This window comes from Balaenoptera ricei, chromosome 10 (genome assembly GCF_028023285.1).
Source record: "Balaenoptera ricei isolate mBalRic1 chromosome 10, mBalRic1.hap2, whole genome shotgun sequence".
Classification (NCBI taxonomy): Eukaryota; Metazoa; Chordata; class Mammalia; order Artiodactyla; family Balaenopteridae; genus Balaenoptera; species Balaenoptera ricei.
Window position 1 is genome coordinate 37,629,769 of NC_082648.1, and position 26,501 is coordinate 37,656,269.

The following is a 26,501-nucleotide window of genomic DNA, read 5'->3' on the forward strand; positions in this document are numbered from 1 at the left end:
TGACCAAGACGCACATGAAAAGATGCTCAACATCACTAGTCATCAGGGAAATGCAAATCAAAACTACAATGAAGTATCACTTCACACCTGTTAGAATGGCTATCATCAAAAAGACAACATATAACAAGTGTTGGCAAGGCTGTGGATAAAAGGGAATGCTTGTGCACTGTTGGTGGGAATCTAAATTGATATAGTCACTATGGATGACAGTATGGAGGCTCTTCAAAAAATTAAAAATAGAACTACCATAAGATCCATCAATTCCACTTCTGGGTATTTTTCCAAAGAAAACAAAAACACTAATTCAAAAAGATATATGCACCCCTATGTTCATTGCAGCATTATTCAAAATAGCTGAGATATGAAAGCACCTTAAGGGCCCATCGATAGATGAAAGGATATATAAGATGTGGTATATATATACAATGGAATATTACTCTGCCATAAAAAGAATGAAATCTTGCATTTGTGAGAACATGGATGGACCAAGAGGGTATTATGCTAATTGAAATAAGTCAGACAAAGAAACAGAAATACCATATGATTTCACTTATATGTCAAATCTAAAAAACAAAACAAGTGAACAAATATAATGAAAGAGAAACAGACTCAGATAAACAGAGAACAAACTGGTGGGTGCCAGAGGGGAAGGGGGTTGGTGGATTAGTGAAATAGGTGAGGGCTATTTAGAGGTACAAACCTCCAGTTATAAAATAAATAAGTCTTGGGATGTAACACAAAGCATAGGTAATATAGTCAATAATATTGTAATAACTTTATATTGTGACAGATGGTAACTAGACTTATCATGCTGATCATTTTGTAATGTATCCAAATATCAAATTACTATGTTGTACATCTGAAACTAATATAATATGTAAGTCAATTATATTTCAATAAAAAATTATTAGCAACAACAATAAAACAAAATGAAAAAGAAAATCAAATTTGATCAGAATACTGCAGAATCTGTTAACATGAATAACAAAAGATACACTAGAAGTACTCATGTATAAAAAATTCAAGATCCCTATAATAGACCAACAAGTTTTTCCATTATTTTAACTTCTGAAGATTACTTCCTTAAATGAAAAATAAATAACATGAGGAAATTTACAAACCATTTTTCAGTATGATCCATTCAGAATAGAAAACAGCTGCCAATTTGCACTGCAGATAAATGTGTACATAAAAACAGAGATCTAGTCTTTACAATTAAATCAATTTTCAACAGGTTGTATTGATAAATAATCTAAATTTCTGGCCTCTTGCCTTGAACTCTTTCCTGTCTCAATAAATGGCAACATCATCCATGTGCCGCTCAAAATCAAAACCTTGACTCCCATTTATCACTCTTTAATTCTCCTCTACAGTAAATTATCAGCAAGCGTTGTTGGCTCTACTTCCAAAACATACGTAAATATGCTCCTTCTCTTTATCTCTCTTACCACTCTCTTAATTCAGGCCATCAACAGCTTTGCTTAGGCTTCTGCAATAGCCTTCCAACTGGTCTTCCTGTTTACACTTCTGTTCTTCTGACCACATCCAACCCCAGAGTTCATCTTACACCTTGCAGCCACAGCTATCTTTTTTGATACAAGTCTGTACATATCACTCCCCTACTAGATGAATCTAAAATACTTACAGCCTCCCTACATTACCTGGCCCCTACCTAATTCTCCAATTGCATCTTAACTGACTCATCTGCTCCATCACATTATCCTTTTTTCTGTTTCTAGAACATCCAAGCTAGTTACCACTTAGGGACTATCTACTTGCTATTCCTTCTAGTTGGAATGCTCTGTTGCAGATCTTTCCGTGTTACTTCCCTATCATCAAGTCTCAATTCAACTGTCAATCCCCTCCCAACCCCAAACCCAGAGGCTTTCCTTGACCATCTCATCTAAATTAATCCCCAATCGATTTCTATCACATCATCCTGTTTAACTTTCTTCCTATTATTTATTACTACCTTAAATTGCCTTCTCTACTTCTAAGTTACCCACTTATTCTCTGTCTTCTCCCTTGAATGTTAGCTCCTGAGCACTGGAACCTTATCAGTCTTATTCACCATTTACTACCCAGTGCCTAGAAAAGTGCTTGGTACACAGTAGGTGCTCACTAAATATTTATTACAAGAGTGAATATACTTAACAACAACAAAAAGAAGCAGCTCAAAATATGAATAATTATCGTAAGATTAAGATTCAAGAAGAGGTATCGTATGAATTTATATCATGTGATTTCATGTTACACACATTAACAATATCAGTGGAACTTATTACATATTAGAGATCCCAAATATTAATGAAAAATACATTATTTTACTGTTACTTTAAATTCATTTCTAATATAAAACCTTTCAAAATGAGGAATTTTAAATAAAATCTACTTATGAATGGGGAAGGGAAGCTATATGTCTTTCTTTTGGCAAAAATAGAATGGTCTCTTTAGGACTGAATCAGAAGCATTTAAAGGAATATGCTGAGAAAAAAAAAGGTCAATTTAAAAAGTGAATACCAATTTTTAAGGCAGAGAAAATCTATCGAAACCTGAGGGAAACAAAAGAAATTGGTTTCCCAAGGGCCAGTAAATCATCATGTAGCTAAACATGATCTCTAAGGACTGATGGCACATTCTTGACATCTGGAAAGGGTAAGTCCAAAACTGTCCAAGTGCCCAAATACCACCATATCAGTGTTCTTACTTGCAAGACCCACTCGCTAGTCACACAATTAATGAGAATGATTCAAATGTGTGCCTTGGGGAAATTATAAATTACTACATCTCATGGACTTCTAGGGTCTTCCCGAACAGTCAAAGCCACAGTATTTGTGAATGCCAGGGGACTCATCACTGTATTTGGACTGTTTCAATGAGACAATAAACTACCTGGGACATTAGTTAAGATTTTTAAAATAACTAGGAAACTATTTTCTCCACTGGAGCTATTTACTAAATACCACAGAGCGTGAATACAACCACTGAGATTACTGACAGTAGCAGACAGAAATGGTGCTGGGCACTTTATCTTCCTGTTAATTGACTGTCTTTGTTATACAACACTGTCGGAAAAAATTTGACTACAATTCTTACTGCAAGCCACAGTAATCATGTCAATGTGTGAACTACCTGAATATCTAATTATGAAAAAAAGAAGGCAATTTCACAGTGGAAGCATTGTCCTAATTCAAGAAACCCAGCCATATTAACTGATTAGTCTGACATGTAGCAGATAGCTGAAAAACTTTAATTTGAAAGATAATTATTTTTAGCTGATTAATATGCTTCGGATTAAATTCACTGCTTTTAATGGGCCCATCAACTTGACGACCTGGGAAATTAATAAATTTTGCATGCAGTAATCCTAGGAAATTTATACAGCCAAGCTACACATCATTACAAGGATTACCTTCACAGTAGGCATTGTCCTCTCGAAGAGCCCTAAAACCATCTCGACAGCTACAAACGGCCCTGTCATTCAGATTTCTGCAGACAGAATTCTCCATGCAGTTATGCCTTTCAGAACAAAAGTCATAACCTACAAGAAAAAAGAAACTTATTAGGGTAAATAAAATCATAACAAAGCAAATAAACTTTGTCTCCTTAAAATCTTTCTTTGATTTAGAAGCTATATTTCTCTAAACAATTAAGTGGATATCTTCATCCAATGTTTATAGGACCATATGCTATGTGTACTAAAAAGTTTTTGAGTGTGTTTAACTCAATTAATTCCTTCTTGAAGTTAACTCAGTTAATTCCTTCTTGAAGTCTCCTCTATTTCTGACTTTATAAATGCTATCTCTAGTCCCTAATATTCCAATTACAGCCCTCCAAATATTGGAAACAAAGAAAGATTCTTGGAGTATAAAATGAAGATTTACAATATAGAAGACAACAGAGTGAGGAAGGAAAGTGATCTGAGAATTAGTGATTGAACACTGTCAATAACTATGAGTAATACAGACCAAGCCAGATGGGATGTGCACATTATGCATTTAAGAAATGAAAGAGACAACTTGGCATCCTTAAAAAACCCCACAAAACTCTAAACGTGTAAAAAAAATCACATCACTTTAATTTAATTTTCTCAGGAAATCTGCAAGACAAAGTATGTCCACTCAAAAGAAAAAGAAAGTTTTTATGAATTATGAAGATTTCACAGATTCCAGAGTCTTTATGTAGAGGAAAGAAAAATGGAACATTTCATAAACAGTGACACCAATCGTGTAATTTCTCGAATCTCTTTTTCCTGTGTGAATCCCTGTTCAAAGACCATCTAAGATGCTGAAATAAAAAGCTGGAACACTGGAATCCATATTTAATGGAAATTATATGATTATACATCATTCAAACAATTTTCAAATTGCTTGATGCATAAATTTTCTGTCTAGTTTTACACTGTCTAATGAATTACTTTTTCACCATGCGTAAAAGGAAAGAGGTCTAGAAGAATACATTTCATGTAGCTCAGAATAAACTCATCTGCTTACATGCAAGAAAAGACTTTTACTTGAGCAAATCATGAAGATGTAAGTTCTACACTCATCTTATTTGTTATCAAATTAGCATAGAGTGCTGTGATTCAGTGAAAGGGTGAACTAAGCTATACCACAGCCAAAAGGTATACTCTGGTTCAGCACAATGGTTGATGTCCATTCCAATTGGTTTGTGCCCATAAGGACTATGTTGAATATTGACCCAGAGTTAAAACAAATCTCCCATGAAATGCAACTACAATGTATAGTAAAATAGTGTTTGTACAATTTAATAAGCCTTAGGAAGGGTGAGGCTCTCAAAATACAGTGATGCATTTAAAAAGGATAGGAGGGCTTCCTTGGTGGCACAGTGGTTGAGAATCTGTCTGCCAATGCAGGGGACACGGGTTCGAGCCCTGGTCTGGGAAGATCCCACATGCCGTGGAGCGACTAGGCCCGTGAGCCACAATTGCTGAGCCTGCGGGTCTGGAGCCTGTGCTCCGCAACAAGAGAGGCTGCGATAGTGAGAGGCCTGCGCACCGCGATGAAGAGTGGCCCCCACTTGCCGCAACTAGAGAAAGCCCTCGCACAGAAACGAAGACCCAACACAGCTATAAATAAATAAATAAATAAAATTAATAAAAAGGATAGGAAAAATCGAAAGAATTAGTGATTTCTACAGAAATAAAATAAAATAGAACAGAGTGTATGAAGACTGGAAAAATATATAGTCAATAACAGCACTGAAATCACTTGACAACTTTTCTTGACAAGATTCTTCACAATCTAAATTCTCATGATTAAGGCTGAAATTTTAGAAGTAAAAGGTTCACTCTTAAGGAAAGGAAAAGTGAAAAATGTTTTCTCCTTGGGTCTTTTTATTTCCTTCTTTAAGTAGCTAAATTGAGACCATATTTCTTAAAATGTATTCCAGTGTCTTTTTACAATGCCTGACAAGGGATAATTTCAGCTAAAAAGTCATCCTCATTCTCTATCCCAATAGCTCAGCACATCATCAACCTAAAATGAAAATGATCCAAAAAATCACTTTATATTTATTCTAAATTAAAACAATGTTACTAAAAAAAACTGGCCCACTCCTTAAGATACACAGAGAATTAAGAGACCATGTTTTAACACAGCGCTAAATCTGTAGAATTTTACCTGTAATGCTTCAAACAACTTTTAGAGAGCAGTGACTAAGAACAGGAACTGTTCCTGAGGCACTTTTACTTTTCTTTCATAAGTTTATATTTTTCAAAACTATCTTTCAACCCTTCATTTTGATGCATCTTCTCTTCTATTTTTCAGACTCTGTCCAATCCATGCTGTCACTGTCTATGCCGTAAGCCTCCTCTATTACTATCCATTTCCGGTCTCTATAAGTAATGGTAAGACCCCCTCATCTCAGCATCAAATATCATGCACACGCTCACCATGCAGTGTTTAATTGCTGCAAGAATTTTCTAACTATAAGATAACAGTATGATTCTACTTTTCATTGTTTTAGGTTCAGTTAGGGAGTACTTCACTTTTCATCAGATGAGTTTTTTAAGTTAACCTGGAGACTTGAAAACTGAAAATTGTGTCAAATACTAATTTACTCTAAACAATGTCAGATAGCTATTTTGATTTAGCCTTTCAACAAATAAGTTGATTGAATCTATTGGTTGTTTTACTGCTTAGATTCAAAAATGCCAAGGTTAAAAGGTTAACTACTGATGGTTAGAAAATTCAGACTCAGTTAAAGGGGCTTGTTTCCAATCTATAGCGAAGAACTTCAAAAAAAATCAGAGTATGGGTGGGCAATAAACCATAGTCCTACCACCATTATAGCCGCATTCCTACTCATCTGTGCTTGGTTTTTGGAGTTGAAAGACCTGGATTTACATCTGATCTCTAGCACTTACTGGCTGTGTAAATTACTAGCTGTGTAAGTTAATTAACCTTTCTAAACCTTCAGCTTTTCTCACCTGTAAAATTAGGATAATATCTACCTTGCAAAAGGTTCAAATGAGATCATCTATGTAAAAGTGTAATAGTATAGCATTTGTTAATAATTAAAGCAACTAGAGTATTACTAATAAGCCACAAACCAAATGTGTTGAGATACCTATCATAGGAGAAAATTCAAATATTTGCTATAAATGGATAGATTAATGATATAATACAATCAGGTCTTTCTTTTATTTCCTCCTTTGGGTTTTAACCTCAAGGATACCAAGTTTTCTATTCCTTTTAAGCTTTCCAAATTTACATGAGATTCTTTCATTAAGTGTACTAGATCGTTCTATAACATATTAATAAGCATTTCTCTATGACTGAGGATACAAAAGGGTAAGGAAGGGTCGGATACAAAAGATTATGCATAAGAACAATATAAATAAATGTTATTCATAATAACCAGGAGAAAGAGAATGCAATAGTTTTGAGGTGAATATTTGTTGGTTTTGCTTTACAGGTGTCTATTCCTCCTTTTTGTGGAAAAAACCAAAACAAAACAAAAACCTAATCATACCTGGGATGAACTCTTCACCTCTACTGTTAGCCTAGGTGCTTACAGGAAAATGGACTACACTGCCCACTGGTTAAGGCCACACCAATCAATGCATCCCATTGGCTTGGACATAGTAATTTCTTCAGGTCTGAGCAAATGATGCAGTTCAGTTTAATGCAGATAATTGAAACTCAATTCTGGGACCTTTGTTCAACTCACGAGGATATTGAATTTACTCTTCCACCTACTTGAGTATCATAATAACGTGAGCATAAGAATGTCAGGGAACACATAGAGTCTGAAAATAAGGCCACCTCAGAGGAGACAAACAGAAAGATGCATCTAAGCAAAGGGGCGAGATTTGAGATCTGAGTCAAACCACTCACTGGGGCCATGTATTCCACTGTTTGCTTAAGTCAGTTGGATTGGGTGTTCTATCACTTGTACCTGAAAGAATACTAACTCATATCAGTATCGTCTTCGAGATGATGGATAATCCTGATTTTTCCCAAAAGGTAGTTCACGTGCATGGATGAACATTTAAAAAAACAGTACTGATAGCAATGGAATTATTTAAATGTGTATTAAAAAAATACATGAATCTAACAAATAATCCCATTATTTCATGGATACCACTGCTTAGGAATAAAACTAAATTTTCACAAAATGAGTTGACTAACAGTAGACATTAAAACATTAACTAAATAATGTTATTTGTGGTACACAGATAACAAGAATCATGAAGGTGTAATTGAATGATGTGGGAAACTATGAATTGTCCAGAAGTTGGGTGCAAACAATCTACACCCACTCAGCCTTATGCACACAGTGCCTCTATCACTTCTAATTGTAAGGCAAAGTCAATGCTAAATTAAAGTTGGGCATCCAGTGAATAGGACTTGATGGTCTGTAAGCAGAGAAAGGGGAGGCCAAGGGAGGAGAAGAAGAATGGGAAGGGCTGAGATATGAAAACATATAGTTTCACGTTATTTCTGTACCTTTCTAAGCCAGAGTCCTTGCTGTATCATGAAGCCTCTGTCGTGTTGTAATTTGTCATAAGCTTCCTTGAAAGAGCTCTCAGATATGAAAAAAGTGAAAAGAACATTCCTGCTACACTGTTCCTGAGCTGCTACAATGGAAGACAGCAGGGTACCTAGAAAACAGCCCTGGCTGGATTTGACTTGGTGCCTAGAAATCTGGAGCCTTATTTCGGTGCACAGCTTGGTTTCCAACCACCGGCCGAGCCTCCAGTGGAAAGGTCAACAATTTAATCTCATGCTCTGCCCTCAGGGAATATTTACTAACTGTTGTTGAACAACTTAGTTTTTCAGATGTGAACACAGCATCTTTAGCACTAGGCAGACAGGCCTGGAAACTGGAGGCCAACCTTACTACAAATGAATTTGTCACAATACGTGTGTAGGAGTTGACTCAAAATTTAAGCCTTTAAAAACTTGACGTTTTTTAGTTTAAAAGTCAGAGAATGCCAGGAGGACTCATTTGTTTATTTATTTGAAGTCAGAAATGGAAGTAATCTTTATTTTAAATGGTGCTAAAAGTTTCAAGAAAGGCCAACTTGTCCAATTTCAATTCCAGTTCTAAACCAGAGGTTCTCAATCCAGGCTGAGTAAAATAACTTATTGAAGAGTGTTTTTTAAGGTGATACCAAGGCTCCATCCCATGTATCTGAAATCTGGCTCTGAAACACTTATTCAGGAATTAGGAAAAGGGATTTGAGCTTCTGCCTTAGCGAAGGCAACTCCATATTGGAAGCTCCAGTTCCATTTTGAGAAAAACCTATGACCTAGGCCTGAATAAGCTATAATATGATTAAATGCTTAAAGAATAACCTTCTGCATGCTTGAGAAATTCCAGGAACTACAGGACATTTCAAGCCTGCAGCTACAGATTAACTGCTCTCCCTACACCATCAAGGTGACTCGGACCAGACCACCGCACCACCAATTTCAAGGTGATTATCGAAGCAGACTGTGCTCCTCCACACATAGCCCCCTACTGCACACCTCTGAAACTTTTCCTTTACAAACTCTTGTCCCCTAACTGGCAACTCGGAGATGGTTTTGGGGACACTAGTCCACCATCTTCCCAGGTTGCCGGCTTCCTGAATAATACATCTTTCTTTTTCCACCAATCCTTGTCTCTAGAACATTGACTTTTGAGCAATGAGAAGCCAAACCTGAGTTTGGTTCTGGCTCTGGCCGGTCACATATCAATGATATCAGGATATCAGGTGGAGGGGGTGTAGGTCACGGTATATTTTTTTTTTTTTTTTTAATGTCTGAAACATTTATATTAACATATTTCCATACATATTTCCATACAAGTACAAATATAAGATTTTTAGAAATTTCATGTAATGTCTGAAACATTTATATTAACATATTTCCATACAAATACAAATATGATTTTTAGAAATTTCATGTAATGTCTGAAACATTTATATTAACATATTTCCATACATATTTCCATACAAGTACAAATATAAGATTTTTAGAAATTTCATGTAATGTCTGAAACATTTATATTAACATATTTCCATACAAATAACCCAATGAAAGTTTAGTATTAGTTGTTTTGTTTGTTTTTTTATACTGCAGGTTCTTATTAGGCATCAGTTTTATACACATCAGTGTATACATGTCAATCCCAATCGCCCAATTCAGCACACCACCATCCCCACCCCACCGCAGTTTTCCCCCCTTGGTGTCCATATGTCCATTCTCTACATCTGTGTCTCAACTTCTGCCCTGAAAACTGGCTCATCTGTACCATTTTTCTAGGTTCCGCATACATGCATTAATATACGATATTTGTTTTTCTCTTTCTGACTTACTTCACTCTGTATGACAGTCTCTAGATCCATCCAGGTCTCAACAAATGACTCAATTTCGTTCCTTTTTATGGCTGAGTAATATTCCATTGTATATATGTACCACAACTTCTTTATCCATTCGTCTGTTGATGGGCATTTAGGTTGTTTCCATGACCTGGCTATTGTAAATAGTGCTGCAATGAACATTCGGGTGCATGTGTCTTTTTGAATTACGGTTTTCTCTGGGTATATGCCCAGTAGTGGGATTGCTGGGTCATATGGTAATTCTATTTTTAGTTTTTTAAGGAACCTCCATATTGTTCTCCATAGTGGCTGTATCAATTTACATTCCCACCAACAGTGCAAGAGGGTTCCCTTTTCTCCACACCCTCTCCAGCATTTGTTGTTTGTAGATTTTCTGATGATGCCCATTCTAACAGGAGTGAGGTGATACCTCATTGTAGTTTTGATTTGCATTTCCCTAATAATTAGTGATGTTGAGCATCTTTTCATGTGCTTCGTGGCCGTCTGTATGTCTTCTTTGGAGAAATGTCTATTTAGGTCTTCTGCCCATTTTTGGATTGGGGTGTTTGTTTCTTTGATATTGAGCTGAATGAGCTGTTTATATATTTTGGAGATTAATCCTTTGTCCGTTGATTCATTTGCAAATATTTTCTCCCATTCTGAGGGTTGTCTTTTCGTCTTGTTTATGGTTTCCTTTGCTGTGCAAAAGCTTTGAAGTTTCATTAGGTCCCACTTGTTTATTTTTGTTTTTATTTCCATTACTCTAGGAGGTGGATCAAAAAAGATCTTGCTGTGATTTATGTCAAAGAGTGTTCTTCCTATGTTTTCCTCTAAGAGTTTTATAGTGTCCAGTCTTATATTTAGGTCTCTAATCCATTTTGAGTTTATTTTTGTGTATGGTGTTAGGGAGTATTCTAATTTCATTCTTTTACATGTAGCTGTCCAGTTTTCCCAGCACCATTTATTGAAGAGACTGTCTTTTCTCCATTGTATATCTTTGCCTCCTTTGTCATAGATTAGTTGACCATAGGTGCGTGGGTTAATCTCTGGGCTTTCTATCTTGTTCCATTGATCTATGTTTCTGTTTTTGTGCCAGTACCATATTGTCTTGATTACTGTAGCTTTGTAGTATAGTCTGAAGTCAGGGAGTCTGATTCCTCCAGCTCCATTTTTTTGCCTCAAGACTGCTTTGCCTATTCGGGGTCTTTTGTGTCTCCATACAAATTTTAAGATGATTTGTTCTAGCTCCATAAAAAATGCCATTGGTAATTTGATAGGGATTGCATTGAATCTGTAGATTGCTTTGGGTAGTATACTCATTTTCACAATGTTGATTCTTCCAATCCAAGAACATGGTATATCTCTCCATCTGTTGGTATCATCTTTAATTTCTTTCATCAGTGTCTTATAGTTTTCTGCATATAGGTCTTTTGTCTCCCTAGGTAGGTTTATTCCTAGGTATTTTATTCTTTTTGTTGCAATGGTAAATGGGAGTGTTTCCATAATTTCTCTTTCAGATTTTTCATCATTAGTGTATAGGAATGCAAGAGATTTCTGTGCATTAATTTTGTATCCTGCAACTTTACCATATTCATTAATTAGCTCTAGCAGTTTTCTGGTGGCAGTTTTAGGATTCTCTATGTATAGTATCATGTCATCCGCAAACAGTGACAGTTTTACTTCTTCTTTTCCAATTTGTATTCCTTTTATTTCTTTTTCTTCTCTGATTGCCGTGGCTAGGACTTCCAAAACTATGTTGAATAATAGTGGTGAGAGTGGACATCCTTGTCTCGTTCCTGATCTTAGAGGAAATGCTTTCAGTTTTTCACCATTGAGAATGATGTTTGCTGTGGGTTTGTCATATATGGCCTTTATTATGTTGAGGTAGGTTCCCTCTATGCCCACTTTCTGGAGAGTTTTTATCAGAAATGGGTGTTGAATTTTGTCAAAAGCTTTTTCTGCATCTATTGAGATGATCATATGGTTTTTATTCTTCAATTTGTTAATATGGTGTATCACATTGATTGATTTGCGTATATTGAAGAATCCTTGCATCCCTGGGATAAATCCCACTTGATCGTGGTGTATGATCCTTTTAATGTGTTGTTGGATTCTGTTTGCTAGTATTTTGTTGAGGATTTTTGCATCTATATTCATCAGTGATATTGGTCTGTAATTTTCTTTTTTTGTAGTGTCTTTGTCTGGTTTTGGTATCAGGGTGATGGTGGCCTCATAGAATGAGTTTGGGAGTGTTCCTTCCTCTGCAATTTTTTGGAAGAGTTTGAGAAGGATGGGTGTTAGCTCTTCTCTAAATGTTTGATAGAATTCACCTGTGAAGCCATCTGGTCCTGGACTTTTGTTTGTTGGAAGATTTTTAATCACAGTTTCAATTTCATTACTTGTGATTGGTCTGTTCATATTTTCTGTTTCTTCCTGGTTCAGTCTTGGAAGGTTATACCTTTCTAAGAATTTGTCCATTTCTTCCAGGTTGTCCATTTTATTGGCATAAAGTTGCTTGTAGTAGTCTCTTAGGATGCTTTGTATTTCTGCAGTGTCTGTTGTAACTCCTCCTTTTTCATTTCTGATTTTATTGATTTGAGTCCTCTCCCTCTTTTTCTTGATGAGTCTGGCTAATGGCTTATCAATTTTGTTTATCTTCTCAAAGAACCAACTTTTAGTTTTATTGATCTTTGCTATTGTTTTCTTTGTTTCTATTTCATTTATTTCTGCTCTGATCTTTATGATTTCTTTCCTTCTGCTAACGTTGGGTTTTGTTTGTTCTTCTTTCTCTAGTTTCTTTAGGTGTAAGGTTAGATTGTTTACTTGAGCTTTTTCTTGTTTCTTTAGGTAGGCTTGTATAGCTATAAACTTCCCTCTTAGAACTGCTTTTGCTGCATCCCATAGGTTTTGGGTCGTCGTGTTTTCATTGTCATTTGTCTCTAGGTATTTTTTGATTTCCTCTTTGATTTCTTCAGTGATCTCTTGGTTATTTAGTAACGTATTGTTTAGCCTCCATGTGTTTGTCCTTTTTACGTTTTTTTCCCTGTAATTCATTTCTAATCTCATAGCGTTGTGGTCAGAAAAAATGCTTGATATGATTTCAATTTTCTTAAATTTACTGAGGCTTGATTTGTGACCCAAGATGTGATCTATCTTGGAGAATGTTCCGTGCGCACTTGAGAAGAACGTGTAATCTGCTGTTTTTGGATGGAATGTCCGATATATATCAATTAAATCTATCTGGTCTATTGTGTCATTTAAAGCTTCTGTTTCCTTATTTATTTTCATTTTGGATGATCTGTCCATTGGTGTAAGTGAGGTGTTAAAGTCCCCCACTATTATTGTGTTACTGTCGATTTCCTCTTTTATAGCTGTTAGCAGTTGCCTTATGTATTGAGGTGCTCCTATGTTGGGTGCATATATATTTATAATTGTTATATCTTCTTCTTGGATTGATCCCTGGATCATTATGTAGTGTCCTTCCTTGTCTCTTGTAACATTCTTTATTTTAAAGTCTATTTTATCTGATATGAGTATAGCTACTCCAGCTTTCTTTTGATTTCCATTTGCATGGAATATCTTTTTCCATCCCCTCACTTTCAGTCTGTATGTGTCCCTAGGTCTAAAGTGGGTCCCTTGTAGACAGCATATATATGGGTCTTGTTTTTGTATCCATTCAGCCAGTCTATGTCTTTTGGTTGGGGCATTTAATCCATTCACGTTTAAGGTAATAATCGATATGTATGTTCCTATGACCATTTTCTTAATTGTTTTGGGTTTGTTTTTGTAGGTCCTTTTCTTCTCTTATGTTTCCCACCTAGAGAAGTTCCTTTAGCATTTGTTGTAGAGCTGGTTTGGTGGTGCTGAATTCTCTTAGCTTTTGCTTGTCTGTAAAGCTTTTGATTTCTCCATCAAATCTAAATGAGATCCTTGCCGGGTAGAGTAATCTTGGTTGTAGGTTCTTCCCTTTCATCACTTTAAGTATATCATGCCACTCCCTTCTGGCTTGCAGAGTTTCTGCTGAGAAATCAGCTGTTAACCTTATGGGAGTTCCCTTGTATGTTATTTGTCGTTTTTCCCTTGCTGCTTTCAATAATTTTTCTTTGTCTTTAATTTTTGCCACTTTGATTACTATGTGTCTCGGCGTGTTTCTCCTTGGGCTTATCCTGTATGGGACTCTCTGTGCTTCCTGGACTTGGGTGGCTATTTCCTTTCCCATGTTAGGGAAGTTTTCGACTATAATCTCTTCAAATATTTTCTCTGGTCCTTTCTCTCTCTCTTCTCCTTCAGGGACCCCTATAATGCGAATGTTGTTGCGTTTAATGTTGTCCCAGAGGTCTCTTAGGCTGTCTTCATTTCTTTTCATTCTTTTTTCTTTAGTCTGTTCCGCAGCCGGGTCACGGTATATTTTGTCATTGTATTGATATTTTGAGTGGGCTGTGTAAACATATTAATTTTTAAAACTATAGGCAATTTAAATGTAACCAGTTTTGTAGCTAGCTTTTCCGTTCTTAACTTGCTTTTGGTAATGTATTATTAAGGCTCTTTAAAAAGATATGGATGCAATCAGGCCGTCTTAATTGAATGGATGGAAGAAGTAGCTAAAAAGAAAATGAAAAAACTGTACCACCCTCCTAAAAATGGGAGAGAGGGATCTTCTGTTTCCTTTTTAATAGATGAGATTAAAAGGAAACAAAATGTTATATGTTTTATAAAGTTTCTTTTTCTTACTTTTTTCCATTTAAGTTTTATTTTGCACCAATAAAGGCTATTACTAAAACAAGTGCTAGTAGCTCATTTAAGGCACTGTTATACAGTACCAACTACATGAGTTATGAGCCTCAACTACATCCCAGGTGTCATACTAGGTATTAAGAATATAGAGATGAATATAAAGACCCAGCCCTGCCCTCAAGGTGCAAAATCCAATGAAGGAGATAGATTCACAAACACATAATTTCAGGATAACACAAGAAGGCACATATAATTTCATGATTGGTAGGGAACATAAAAATTCCATATAATTAATCCTTTAGTTTAATACTTAAATCTATAACAAAATACCAAGTTTAAGAATCTTTAGTGATGGGCAACTCACTGCCTCCTGGGTAGTCCACTGCATTTCTGAATACCTCAAGTTTTACTGTTTTCTTATATTGAACTAAAAATCTAAGTTCCTTCTACTTATTGGTCATAGGCTTATCATCACAGAGGCAACACAGAACAAGCAATGCATGTCTGATGGCCTCTCTCTTCTTGGTAGTATAGAAGCCTATCAGTGAAGGAGAGTGGAATTGTGAAGAGAGGGATTTGAACAACATGGGAATTATGCTCAGACAATTATAAAAACAGACTGAAGAGAAAAGAAAGGAAATCCCCCCCCCCCACCCCCGGCAAAAAAAAGAAACAATAAAACAACTCAACACTGTTGTGTAAATGTTTTCAACAATGCCATGCTGACTCAGAACAAGTACACAGAGAGAAGTATAGAAACCCAGAGCTTGAGACAGGTACAATACACCCTGCAGAAATGCATGGGAGCATCTCGATTTTAATTCGATAGTCTTTGCAAATAACTTGATTATAAAAAGTTCTATTTCCTATCAGTTGAACTAGCCTCTTAGAATGACTCACGCACAGACATTTTATTTTACAGAAAAGCCTTACCTTTACAAACTTTGCAACAGCTATGAGACAAGGTAATCTGATGAGACTCTGGACAATCCAGGGCTGGACAGCCTGAACTCTCAACCAGCTTCATGGTCTGGTCCTGTCAGACAACAGAAAATAAAAGCTTCAAACCTCTTCATTAGGAATAACTCAGAAGTTTCCAGATCCGGCATCCAAGAAATTTCTTCGAACATGAGAGTAAAATTTTCACCCTGAGAACCTCTGCACAGGTCACACACTCACTTGCAAAATGACATTAAATGACAACTGGAAAGCCTTTCAAATGGGCAAGCAGCTCTGGGAACGGAAGCAAGCCACATTGCAGCCAGGCCTTCAATTTCCAAACACCAGAGTGATCCTGAAGATTCTGGTAGTTTACAACATATTTGCACATCCAGATGACAACTGTGGCAAAGACACGGCTTGAATTCCATCAATAGCTCACTTTGGAAAAAACGATAAATAAAACCCGGGCTTTTTTAACATTCTCATTTCAAAGTTTCCTAAACTATTATAGATTACCCCAAGTGAGTGTGGTGAGGAATACTGGGGATCTCTCACGAAACTATAAGGAAAATGAGGGCAGGATTTATGTCTCTTGAGCATGAATGTCTTGCATTTTTCCTAGCATATAATAAGCAATCGAAAAATTTTCCTGAATGAATAAGTCAATGTAAAACGATTATAGTTCTAGCCACCAAAGTAGATAAAACCCTTCTCAAAGAGAAACCAAAATACAGAACAGAACACTTTTCTGATAAATGTAACAGCACTGCCCTTGAAGCAAACATTTTGCTTCTATACTGTCAACCTCCAGTCTCTTTAAGAGCGAGGGTCATTAACTCTTATACTATGCTTACCAATACATAAGTAATAAAATAACCGTTGGAACTTGAAGGCTTCCAATTTAATACTGCTCAATAGCTTAGCTTTTTAGATATCATTTCTATAAGTACTGCTTTTATTGAAGAAATCGTAATTTCAATATCTCCCTCTTCCTGGCTTATCGATGGAAAGGACTTTCTCCAAGTCACCATAGTGGCAGGAAAAAAAAGAAAGAAAGTGTCAGGAGACATGTATACTGTGGAGTCAAACGCTATTCTTCCTTTGGTTTGACGGTAATATCCATTCTGATAATCTTATTTTCAGGACCACAGTATTTTTCTGTGTTACTATGAAACTCACAGACCCCCCAGGACACATTTTCAAGGCCACAAAACTGACAATAAAGGAACAAAGAAGGACTAGAATTGACAGCCCAGAAAATGGAAGCCTGAGAGAGATGACAATTATGTAAAATAGCTCAGGGGCCTGAAGGGAGAAAAAACAATGGGAGTCCTTAATGTCAAGAATTTAGTGAAGAATACAAAAGCTTATGAAATTCTGGTAGAGCTGTGCTGTAGAATCCATAGCCACTAGCTATAAGATTTTGACGACTTCGTATGATAAAATAATGTAAAATATTTCATTAAGAATTTTATATCGATTACATTAGAAATGATAATATTTTGGATATATGGGGTTGAATACAGAAAATTTAGCCCAAATAAAAATCACATGTGTGGCTTGCATCGTATTTCTACTGGACAGCACAGCGTTAGAGGGTAGGAAGTGATTTCTTTTGTTTGAGCAAATAAATGGTAACATTTATTCATTCACCCAATATGTATTAAGCACCTGCAGAGTTGCCTATATACAGACTTCTCACAAACCGAATTTAAAATAAAATCACTCTATAGGTATTTTAAAATCAAGTAGGAAACTATCTCAGTAAATTTTAAATCATAATTATCAGTATTATGGAATACACTTGTCAAATGAAAAGAACACACACACACACACAAAGTGAAGAATCTTCAAATGCCCTCATAATTTTCAGATTTAGGGCTGATATTTCAAAGTTAGAGTTTACTTAGAAACCAGCTAACAAAAGTTTTCCACCTTCCTTGAAGTAAAATTTCTCTGATTTCCTTGGTGCTGCTAGATCTCACTCCAAGCCTTCCAATCTTTATATCTGCAGTGGGACCTGCTCCACTCAAAACAGCATTGGTGAAGGGATGCTGACGGAGAAAAATCCATCTTGAAATACAGCTTCAGCAATTGTGTTAATGTTCCTATGCCCCAGCTCCCTTAACTTTAAGATGGTAACCTACATCATGGGAGAGCTGATTTAAAGCCAAAAGAAGCAGCTAGAATACCTAATAATGGACATGAACAAATCAGAGCTTTCATGTTCTAGAAACCAAATCTGTCACAGTTTTGCATCTTTATGTCTCTGCCTTGCTTATCCCAAATGTCTTCCAACTTAAGATGCATGAGGTATACAGCTGGATTTTTCAGATTCAACTTATCCTGGCAAAATTCTGAGGATTTTCCTTTCCCCAACACTTAATCATATGAATGCTCACAGTTTATTGCCAGCAGGGTAAATCACTTATCTTAATTTTCTAAATAATCTATACATACTAAATCATCCCCACAAACCATGTACAGGAGGCATTTGAAGAAGAAAATTAAGGATCAAATGTAAATGAACCCTAAAGCAGAAACTTTATATGTAGACAGTTTCCTTTAGATAGAATATGGCTTGAAATATAACATTATGGTCAAGGAATATAAAATCATAGTTTATAAAAGGTAAATGTGAAAAGTGTTATGAAACATATTTAGTTTTTCAATTAGTAGGTCAAGAAGCAGACTTAAAATGAATCATGTTTGCTTCAGAAGCATACGTCAAGAGCACATTTATAAAGCATTCCCCTTAAAATTATTTAAAAGATTCCTCCCAAAGGAATTAAGATCAATATCAGTCTCATCTCCATCCAACAGCTGATTTTTATTAGGTAAATTTTGTTCTGATTTTAATTGGACTGAGTGATATTTATTACGAGTCAAAAGCAAGAGTGAGAACAGGCTGAGTCTAATTTTATCTAATACATTTTCTTCAAAACAGCAAACAAGGAGTTGATTTGTATTTGGAAAATATAAGACAACTTCATAAAACTTTAATTTGACAAAAGAGAGTTTTTATTTGTTGGGAAAATTATTTTACAACCACTAATTTACATGATTGCAAAAACAATGAGAATTTCTATACATTTGAGCTATAATTATCATCTTAAATTTCTTAAATTTTCTCTTTGCCTTAGAAGTTTTAAAGGTATTACAAGGGTGAGGTTTTTAAAGGAACATTTACTGTGTTCATGTAACTGTAAGAATTTTGAAACACACAGGAAGCGCTTCCTTACCTTGCACTCATAGAGAACACATACTCCAGAAGAGGAGTAGACCGTATTTCTTTCTCCTTCAAAGTAGGTTCGTCCATGAAATTGGCATATAGCTTTGGAGTAAAAAAATATATATATTTTTTAAATGTTTCATTAAGAAAAATAGCTTACAGGTGTTCAGATCATTTTGCCACAATATTTCACATGTCCTTGTGACTTTTCAAGGTGTTTGAGTAACTGTAAACCTAAATTCAACCCAATATAAGGCACATGTAGGCTCAAGTTATTTTCATTCCCATTAAGTTCAGAGAGTAAAATAAGGTACAAAAAGGATAAGGGGCAATGGCAAGTCAGAATTAAACTCTGAAAAAGGAGTGCTGATAAGCAGACTCAAAGCCAATTACTTGCCTGTTAGATGATGTCCCACTTCAGGGCATATTAAGCAGGTGCTCAAAGCAGCTACAAATCAGGGGCAACCAAATATGAGAAAAGTTCATTTTTATATACCATTACAGAATTTTAAAACAGAAAATTAGAAAGAAACTATTTTAATTCCAGTACATACATGTAAATATTATGTTTTATGGGTTAGTATCATTTTATTTGTAAGTACATGTGGGTTAAGGCACCCTATTTAAGATGTTGAAAGGTCTTAATCTGGGCCTGCCTTGCTTCCATCACAATTAAATAAAATTTTAAGATGGAACTTCAGACTCAGTGGCAAAAATATTTTTAATGAGTGAAAATGCATACAAAGTGTCAAAGAATTTTTTTGAGACTTTCAAAATATTTACAATTCACAGCAAACATTTAGCCAATGGAAACTGCTTGCTTGTTTTGAAATGAATGTTTCCCACTACCCATGTTGACTCATCACCTAAACAGAGACAGATTTACCCTGAAGCTAATTAAGCTTAACTTTCAGTATCCTTCTAGGGCTTATTAGCCCTCCATTCTAAGACTCTGAACCAACTTTTGTTTTCACAGATTTGTACGGTTTTCCTTTCAAAGGACACTCAATATTGTAGATCTTTGGAGCTCCATTACATCTAGATCAACCCAAGCTAATCATTTCAAAAGACCAGAAGAAGCAGTCATCTGATAGGAAAAAAACTCAAGCAGTTTGTTAGCCCTACTTACTAAATCAAATTTTTAATTTTAACTACATGGATTTTACAAAAGGGGTATGTACACTTCCTTTTAATTCCATTGTGTGAGTTAGAATAAAGTCCCTCTTCAGAATTTATATATCCCATTATCTTTAAAAGTATCACATTGCCTAAAAAAATTTATAACAAAGAAATTAGACATACATCTATTAATAATATTGAATATATATATGGTTGTACAAATATTCATATTTAAGCCAACTTTCATCTTTGCACAAAAGTTAACTGATTATTTAAAAGGTGCACATTTAAATAATGGAAAGCATGCACATTTTAAAAATGTCATCCTTCAACTGATCTCCTTACTCAGCTTTTATTAACAAATTTCACTACATAATATATATTACTGGCAAATTGATTTTAAAGTTTTGGAGGTTGTTGGAAGGGAATACAACTTACTTGCATAAATTATATTACTTAAAAGCTGGTTGAAGCTTGCTCACTCATGAATATTCAAAATGAAACTAGGGAGTTGTCAGTTGCATACTATCTATCATATATGAATTACAATAGCATGTGCATTTACTTAATGAACCTGATTGATTGTAAAATGTCTCTCTCCAACGTGTAATTTTTAAGATTGTGCTTTGTTTTTTCTTATGAGATTCAATAACCTCAAAATACCAAGATCTGGCTTATGGCGTGTTCAATTATACTTAAGTACCACATTTTATGAGATAAGGAGAATAAATAAAACCTTCTTCTATTCAGCACCTGCCATTCAAAGGTTCCTAAGCCTATTATATTATACAACTCGATAACTGCAGTCTATTCAAGTCCAAGGGTATGTTGAAGCAAAAAAACTGATGTTCCAAGTCTTTCTTAGAGCAGAGGGAAAAGGAAACACTGTAAAAACACAAGGGTAAATTCTCCTTATACAAAGTCTTGTGATAATTTAATATTCATGCAGAGCAGATGGACCTTCTTCTCTAAACTCTTAATTCCAAAGACTCAAATAGGCAACTTGTGAGACAATAGGGCACCAAATGGAGCTTGGCAGAGCGAGAAGCACAAAACGAATGAGATCACAATTGCTTCATTTCCTTTCAAGCAATCAGCACAAACAGTGTGAATTTGGCTTAGAGAGAACCCAAAGCAAGTGATTTTTGTCTCGTTTCTTTTTTGATCAGTTGCTGTGATTCTCCATAATTCTGAAGTTTACTCTAAATACCTAGTAATGCCATCAGGGTATGCCTTCCCTAGGTTTTTTAGGGGAAAAATGTTAAGAAACCCAGAAATATATACATATATACATACATATATACATATATATGTATATATTCCTAATCATTCCTAAAAAATACTACAAGGAATCTTGAAAATCCATAAGGATGGCTCTGGGACATAGAAGTAGACTGCAGGAGTAAAAGTCGTATTACTTTGTTGATACATTTAACAAATATGTACTGAGCTCCTGCTAACATGCCAGGTAGTCTGCTAGGTACTAGGATTCAAAGATGAAAGAGACATGTTTCGACCCCTCACTACTGAGGTGGGAAGACAGACTCGTACACAATTAACTATACTAAAAGCCAAGCTTAAGTGCTATAACTGAGAAATTCATAAGTGACATGTAAACACAGGAGACCAAGTGGTAAACTTGGGGGGGCCACTGGATCAAAGGTGAGGAAACAAGGGCTGGAGAAGGACCCAGACTCTGGCAATAGCAACAAGTCATCGTCACCCTAGGGTTAAGGAACAGGGAGAGGAAATGGTTTTATTGGAGCCCACAGTGAGCCAGAGTTATGAAGGAGAGGCAGCCCAGTGGGAGCCGAAATCATGAGAGACACAGGTACCACCAGAAACACAGCCTGGTGCAGGGAAGGAGCAGGGAAGAAACGCGGCCAACTCTCTCTCCTCTGGCGTTCCGATTTCCTGCCAGTGCATCTCATTGGCAAACTCTGCCCAAAGCCATCTGGCAAGGAGACCAGGGTGATACAGTCTGCAGAAGTCCAGCTCCTGGGGTACAGAGTAGGGCAGAGAAGGACAGGTGGGGTGCGTGGGGTGCCCAGGAGAAAGAATAACCAACCCCCAGCACTGGTGGCTATCACAGTAATTCAATTTAGACCATGAAGAGAAACAGTTTACAAGGACAAGTTGCTTAGTAGAGCATGAGAGAATGGAACACAGTACAAATAAATTTTGAAGAGGGAAAATTGAGACATTTAAAAAATACAACTCTATTTTAAAGAAAAATCCAGATAGCTTATCAAAATGAGATCCATAAGCAAGGAGAAGGCAAAATGAAGGAACTGGGCAGATCAAGTGTTAAAACAGAGGAGAGGAAGCAGATTAGGTGTTGCCCTGATTTTAACCAAGGCTAGCCCCTGCAGGTATCAGGGACAAAGCCTCAGAGATAATAATGATCACTGTGGCTACCACACTGACTGCAAGAAAGTCTCTAGAATTCCCTAACTGAACTGCACCTCCCTGCTTACCCTTCCCCAGCAGAGTATAAGAAATCACTTCCTCAACAAAACAACAAAGGAATAATCATTTTGCTGTATTGATTTCTTCTTCAATTCAGCTGCATTCACAAGTTCATAGACAGAAGCTTCATTTCTTTCCTATTTTTGGGGTCTGTGTCTGTGTTTGCTGGTGTGTGCATATATAGCAATAAGTTTCTTGTGACATAACTCTGGATTCCTATGTCCAAATCATTTACCAGCTTAAAGCAGAATTATGCCAACTAGGCTGCATTTTCAGAGATCTACGCTAAGTGATTTATTGAGTATATTACATGTACATATTCGAAGGTAATGAAGCCTCTAGGGGGAAGGATATTAATTCACTGATACAGTCTTATGCCCTTGCAGACTAAGAAGCTAAGCCCCCATGCAGTCAGACTAACCCATAGCACTACTGCTACTCTTAAGTTATTAATATTAACCAATGTCAAATGCATATTCACTATGACTCTCAGATACACATATACACACATACACACTCACAAACACACACACCAGGGGGTACCGTTCATATCGTGTGAATTATGTCACTCAGAGCTGTCCAATGAACAGCCTATTCAGCCAGAAGGAGAGAAATTAACTAGAACTTGGGGAAATTCAATAGGATGCTATAACAATTGGTATATATGTTTTACCAAGGCTATATTAAATATCACTAATTACATAGTTAATAGCACCATAATTATGAGAAATCTGCAAAAGCAATTAATGTGAATTATTTTCACTTAACCTCTCCTCTACTTTAACAATTAACAAGAAATAAGAAGACAGAAAATGCTACAGATGCAAATTTGAGTCTTCAGTTGTAAAAAAGTGAAAAGGAATTTATAGAACAGACTGAGAAATGGATAAGGGAAAGAAGCCAGTAAAACTCTAAAAGCTGTAAGTTACACATTAAAATCATGATTTATTGCTCATTAATGCAAAGATAGAAAATGGAGATCCCTCTAATGAGATCTAAATCAACGTCTGCAAACCTTTGTAGAAAAAATTATCCAAATCTATCTAACAATATTTTAGAATATAAAAGCAAAAAGACATATATTTCACTTCTAAACATTTCCTCAGTCACTACATATTTAGATTCTTTTTATTACTGGATTGAAAATACATGAGTCTACACTAAATTTCCTGACTGGTATCAACACCTTTAAAAATGATACAACACAGAGGGCAGACAGCAGAGCAAGAAGAACTACAATCCTGTAGCCTGTGGAACAAAAACCACATTCACAGAAAGATAGACAAGACGAAAAGGCAGAGAGTTATGTACCAAATGAAGGAATAAGATAAAACCCCAGGATAACAACTAAATGAAGTGGAGATAGGCAACCTTCCAGAAAAAGATTCAGAATAATGATAGTGAAGATGATCCAGGACCTCAGAAAAAGAATGGAGGCAAAGATCAAGAAGATGCAAGAAATGTTTAACAAAGACCTAGAAGAATTAAAGAACAAACAAACACAGATGAACAATACAATAACTGAAATGAAAACTACACTAGAAGGAATCAATAGCAGAATAACTGAGGCAGAAGAACGGATAAGTGATCTGGAAGACAGAATGGTGGAATTCACTGCTGCCGAACAGAATAAAGAAAAAAGAATGAAAAGAAATGAAGACAGCCTAAGAGACCTCTGGGACAACATTAAACACAACAACATTCGCATTATAGGGGTTCCAGAAGGAGAAGAGAGAGAGAAAGGACCAGAGAAAATATTTGAAGTGATTATGGTCAAAAACTTCCCTAACATGGGAAAGGAAATAGCCACCCAAGTGTCAGAAATGCAGAGAGTTCCATACAGGAAAAACCCAAGGAGAAACACGCCGAGACACATATCAATCAAATTGGCAAAAATTAAAGACAAAGAAAAATTATTGAAAGCAGCAAGGGAAAAACGACAAATAACATACAAGGGAACTCCCATAAGGTTAACAGCTGATTTCTCACCAGAAACACTGAAAGCCAGAAGGGAGTGTCATGATATAATTAAAGTGATGAAAGGGAAGAACCTACAACCAAGATTACTCTACCTGGTAAGGATCTCATTCATATTCAATAGAGAAATCAAAAGCTTTACAGAAAAGCAAAAGCTAAGAGAATTCCACACCACCAAACCAGCTCTACAACAAATGCTAAAGGAACTTCTCTAAGTGGGAAACACAAGAGAAGAAAAGGACATACAAAAACAAACCCAAATCAATTAAGAAAATGGTAATAGAAACATACATATGGATAATTACCCTAAATGTGAATGGGTTAAATGCTCCAACCAAAAGACACAGGCTTGCTGAATGGATACTAAAAAAAGACACATATATATGCTGTCTACAAGAGACCCACTTCAGACCTAGGGACACATTCAGATTGAAAGTGAGGGGATGGAAAAGATATTCCATGCAAATGGAAATCAAAAGAAAGCTGGAGTAGCAATACTCATACGAGATAAAATAGACTTTAAAATAAAGAATGTTACAAGACACAAGGAAGGACACTACATAACGATCAAGGGATCAATCCAAGAAGAAGATATAACAACTATAAATATATATGCACCCAACATAGGAGCATCTCAATACATAAGGCAACTGCTAACAGCTATAAAAGAGGAAATCGACAGTAACACAATAATAGTGGGGGACTTTAATACCTCACTTAAACCAATGGACAGATCATCCAAAGTGAAAATAAATGAGGAAAGAGAAGCTTTAAATGACACAATAGACCAGATAGATTTAATTAATATTTATAGGACATTCCATCCAAAAACAGCAGATTACACTTTCTTCTCAAGTGCGCACGGAACATTCTCCAGGATAGATCACATCTTGGGTCACAAATCAAGCCTCAGTAAATTTAAGAAAATTGAAATTATATCAACCATCTTTTCTGACCACAACGCTATGAGATTAGAAATGAATTACAGAGAAATAAATGTAAAAAACACAAACACATGGAGGCTAAACAGTACGTTACTAATAACGAAGAGATCACTGAAGAAATCAAAGAGGAAATCAAAAAATACCTAGAGACAAATGACAATGAAAACACGACGATCCAAAACCTATGGGATGCAGCAAAAGCAGTTCTAAGAGGCAAGTTTATAGCTATACAAGCCTACCTCAAGAAACAAGAAAAAACTCAAATAAACAATCTAACTATACACCTAAAGGAATTAGAGAAAGAAGAAAAAAACAAAACCCAAAGTTAGCAGAAGGAAAGAAATCATAAACATCAGAGCAGAAATAAATGAAATAGAAACAAAGAAAAAAATAGCAAAAGATCAATAAAACTAACAACTCGTTCTTTGAGAAGATAAACAAAATTGATAAACCATTAGCGACACTCATCAAGAAAAAGAGGGAGAGGACTCAAATCAATAAAATTAGAAACGAAAAAGGAGAAGTTACAACAGACAGTGCAGAAATACAAAGCATCCTAAGAGACTACTAAAACCAACTCTATGCCAATAAAATGGACAACCTGGAAGAAATGGACAAATTCTTAGAAACGTATAACCTTCCAACACTGAACCAGCAAGAAATAGAAAATATGAACAGACCAATCACAAGTAATGAAATGGAAACTGTGATTAAAAATCTTCCAACAAACAAAAGTCCAGGACTAGAGGGCTTCACAGGTGAATTCTATCAAACATTTAGAGAAGACCTAACACCCATCCTTCTCAAACTCTTCCAAAAAATTGCAGAGGAAGGAACACTCCCAAACTCATTCTATGAGGCCACCATCACCCTGATACCAAAACCAGACAAAGATACTACAAAAAAAGAAAATTACAGACCAATATCACTGATGAATATAGATGCAAAAATCCTCAACAAAATACTAGCAAACAGAATCCAACAACACATTAGAAGGATCATACACCATGATCAAGTGGGATTTATGCCAGGGATGCAAGGAATCTTCAATATATGCAAATCAATCAATGTGATACACCATATTAACAAATTGAAGAAGAAAAACCATGTGATCATCTCAATAGATGCACAAAAAGCTCTTGAAAAAATTCAATGCCCATTTATGATAAAAACTCTGCAGAAAGTGGGCATAGAGGGAACATACCTCAACATAACAAAGGCCATGTACGACAAACCCACAGCACACATCATT

At 35.8% G+C, this 26,501-nt stretch overlaps 1 protein-coding gene across 1 annotated transcript in view; it reads right to left on the reverse strand.

Annotated features, from left to right (window-relative positions):
• The window catches only part of NELL2 (neural EGFL like 2), a 367,245-nt gene that overhangs the window by 199,825 nt on the left and 140,919 nt on the right, over positions 1-26,501 (reverse strand). The window contains exons 11-13 of the mRNA XM_059935715.1: positions 18,751-18,842; positions 15,500-15,602; positions 3,413-3,541 (exon numbers count right to left, since the gene is read on the reverse strand). Of these exons, the coding sequence (XP_059791698.1) occupies positions 3,413-3,541; positions 15,500-15,602; positions 18,751-18,842 (324 nt within the window). The remainder of the gene's footprint in view (positions 1-3,412; positions 3,542-15,499; positions 15,603-18,750; positions 18,843-26,501) is intronic.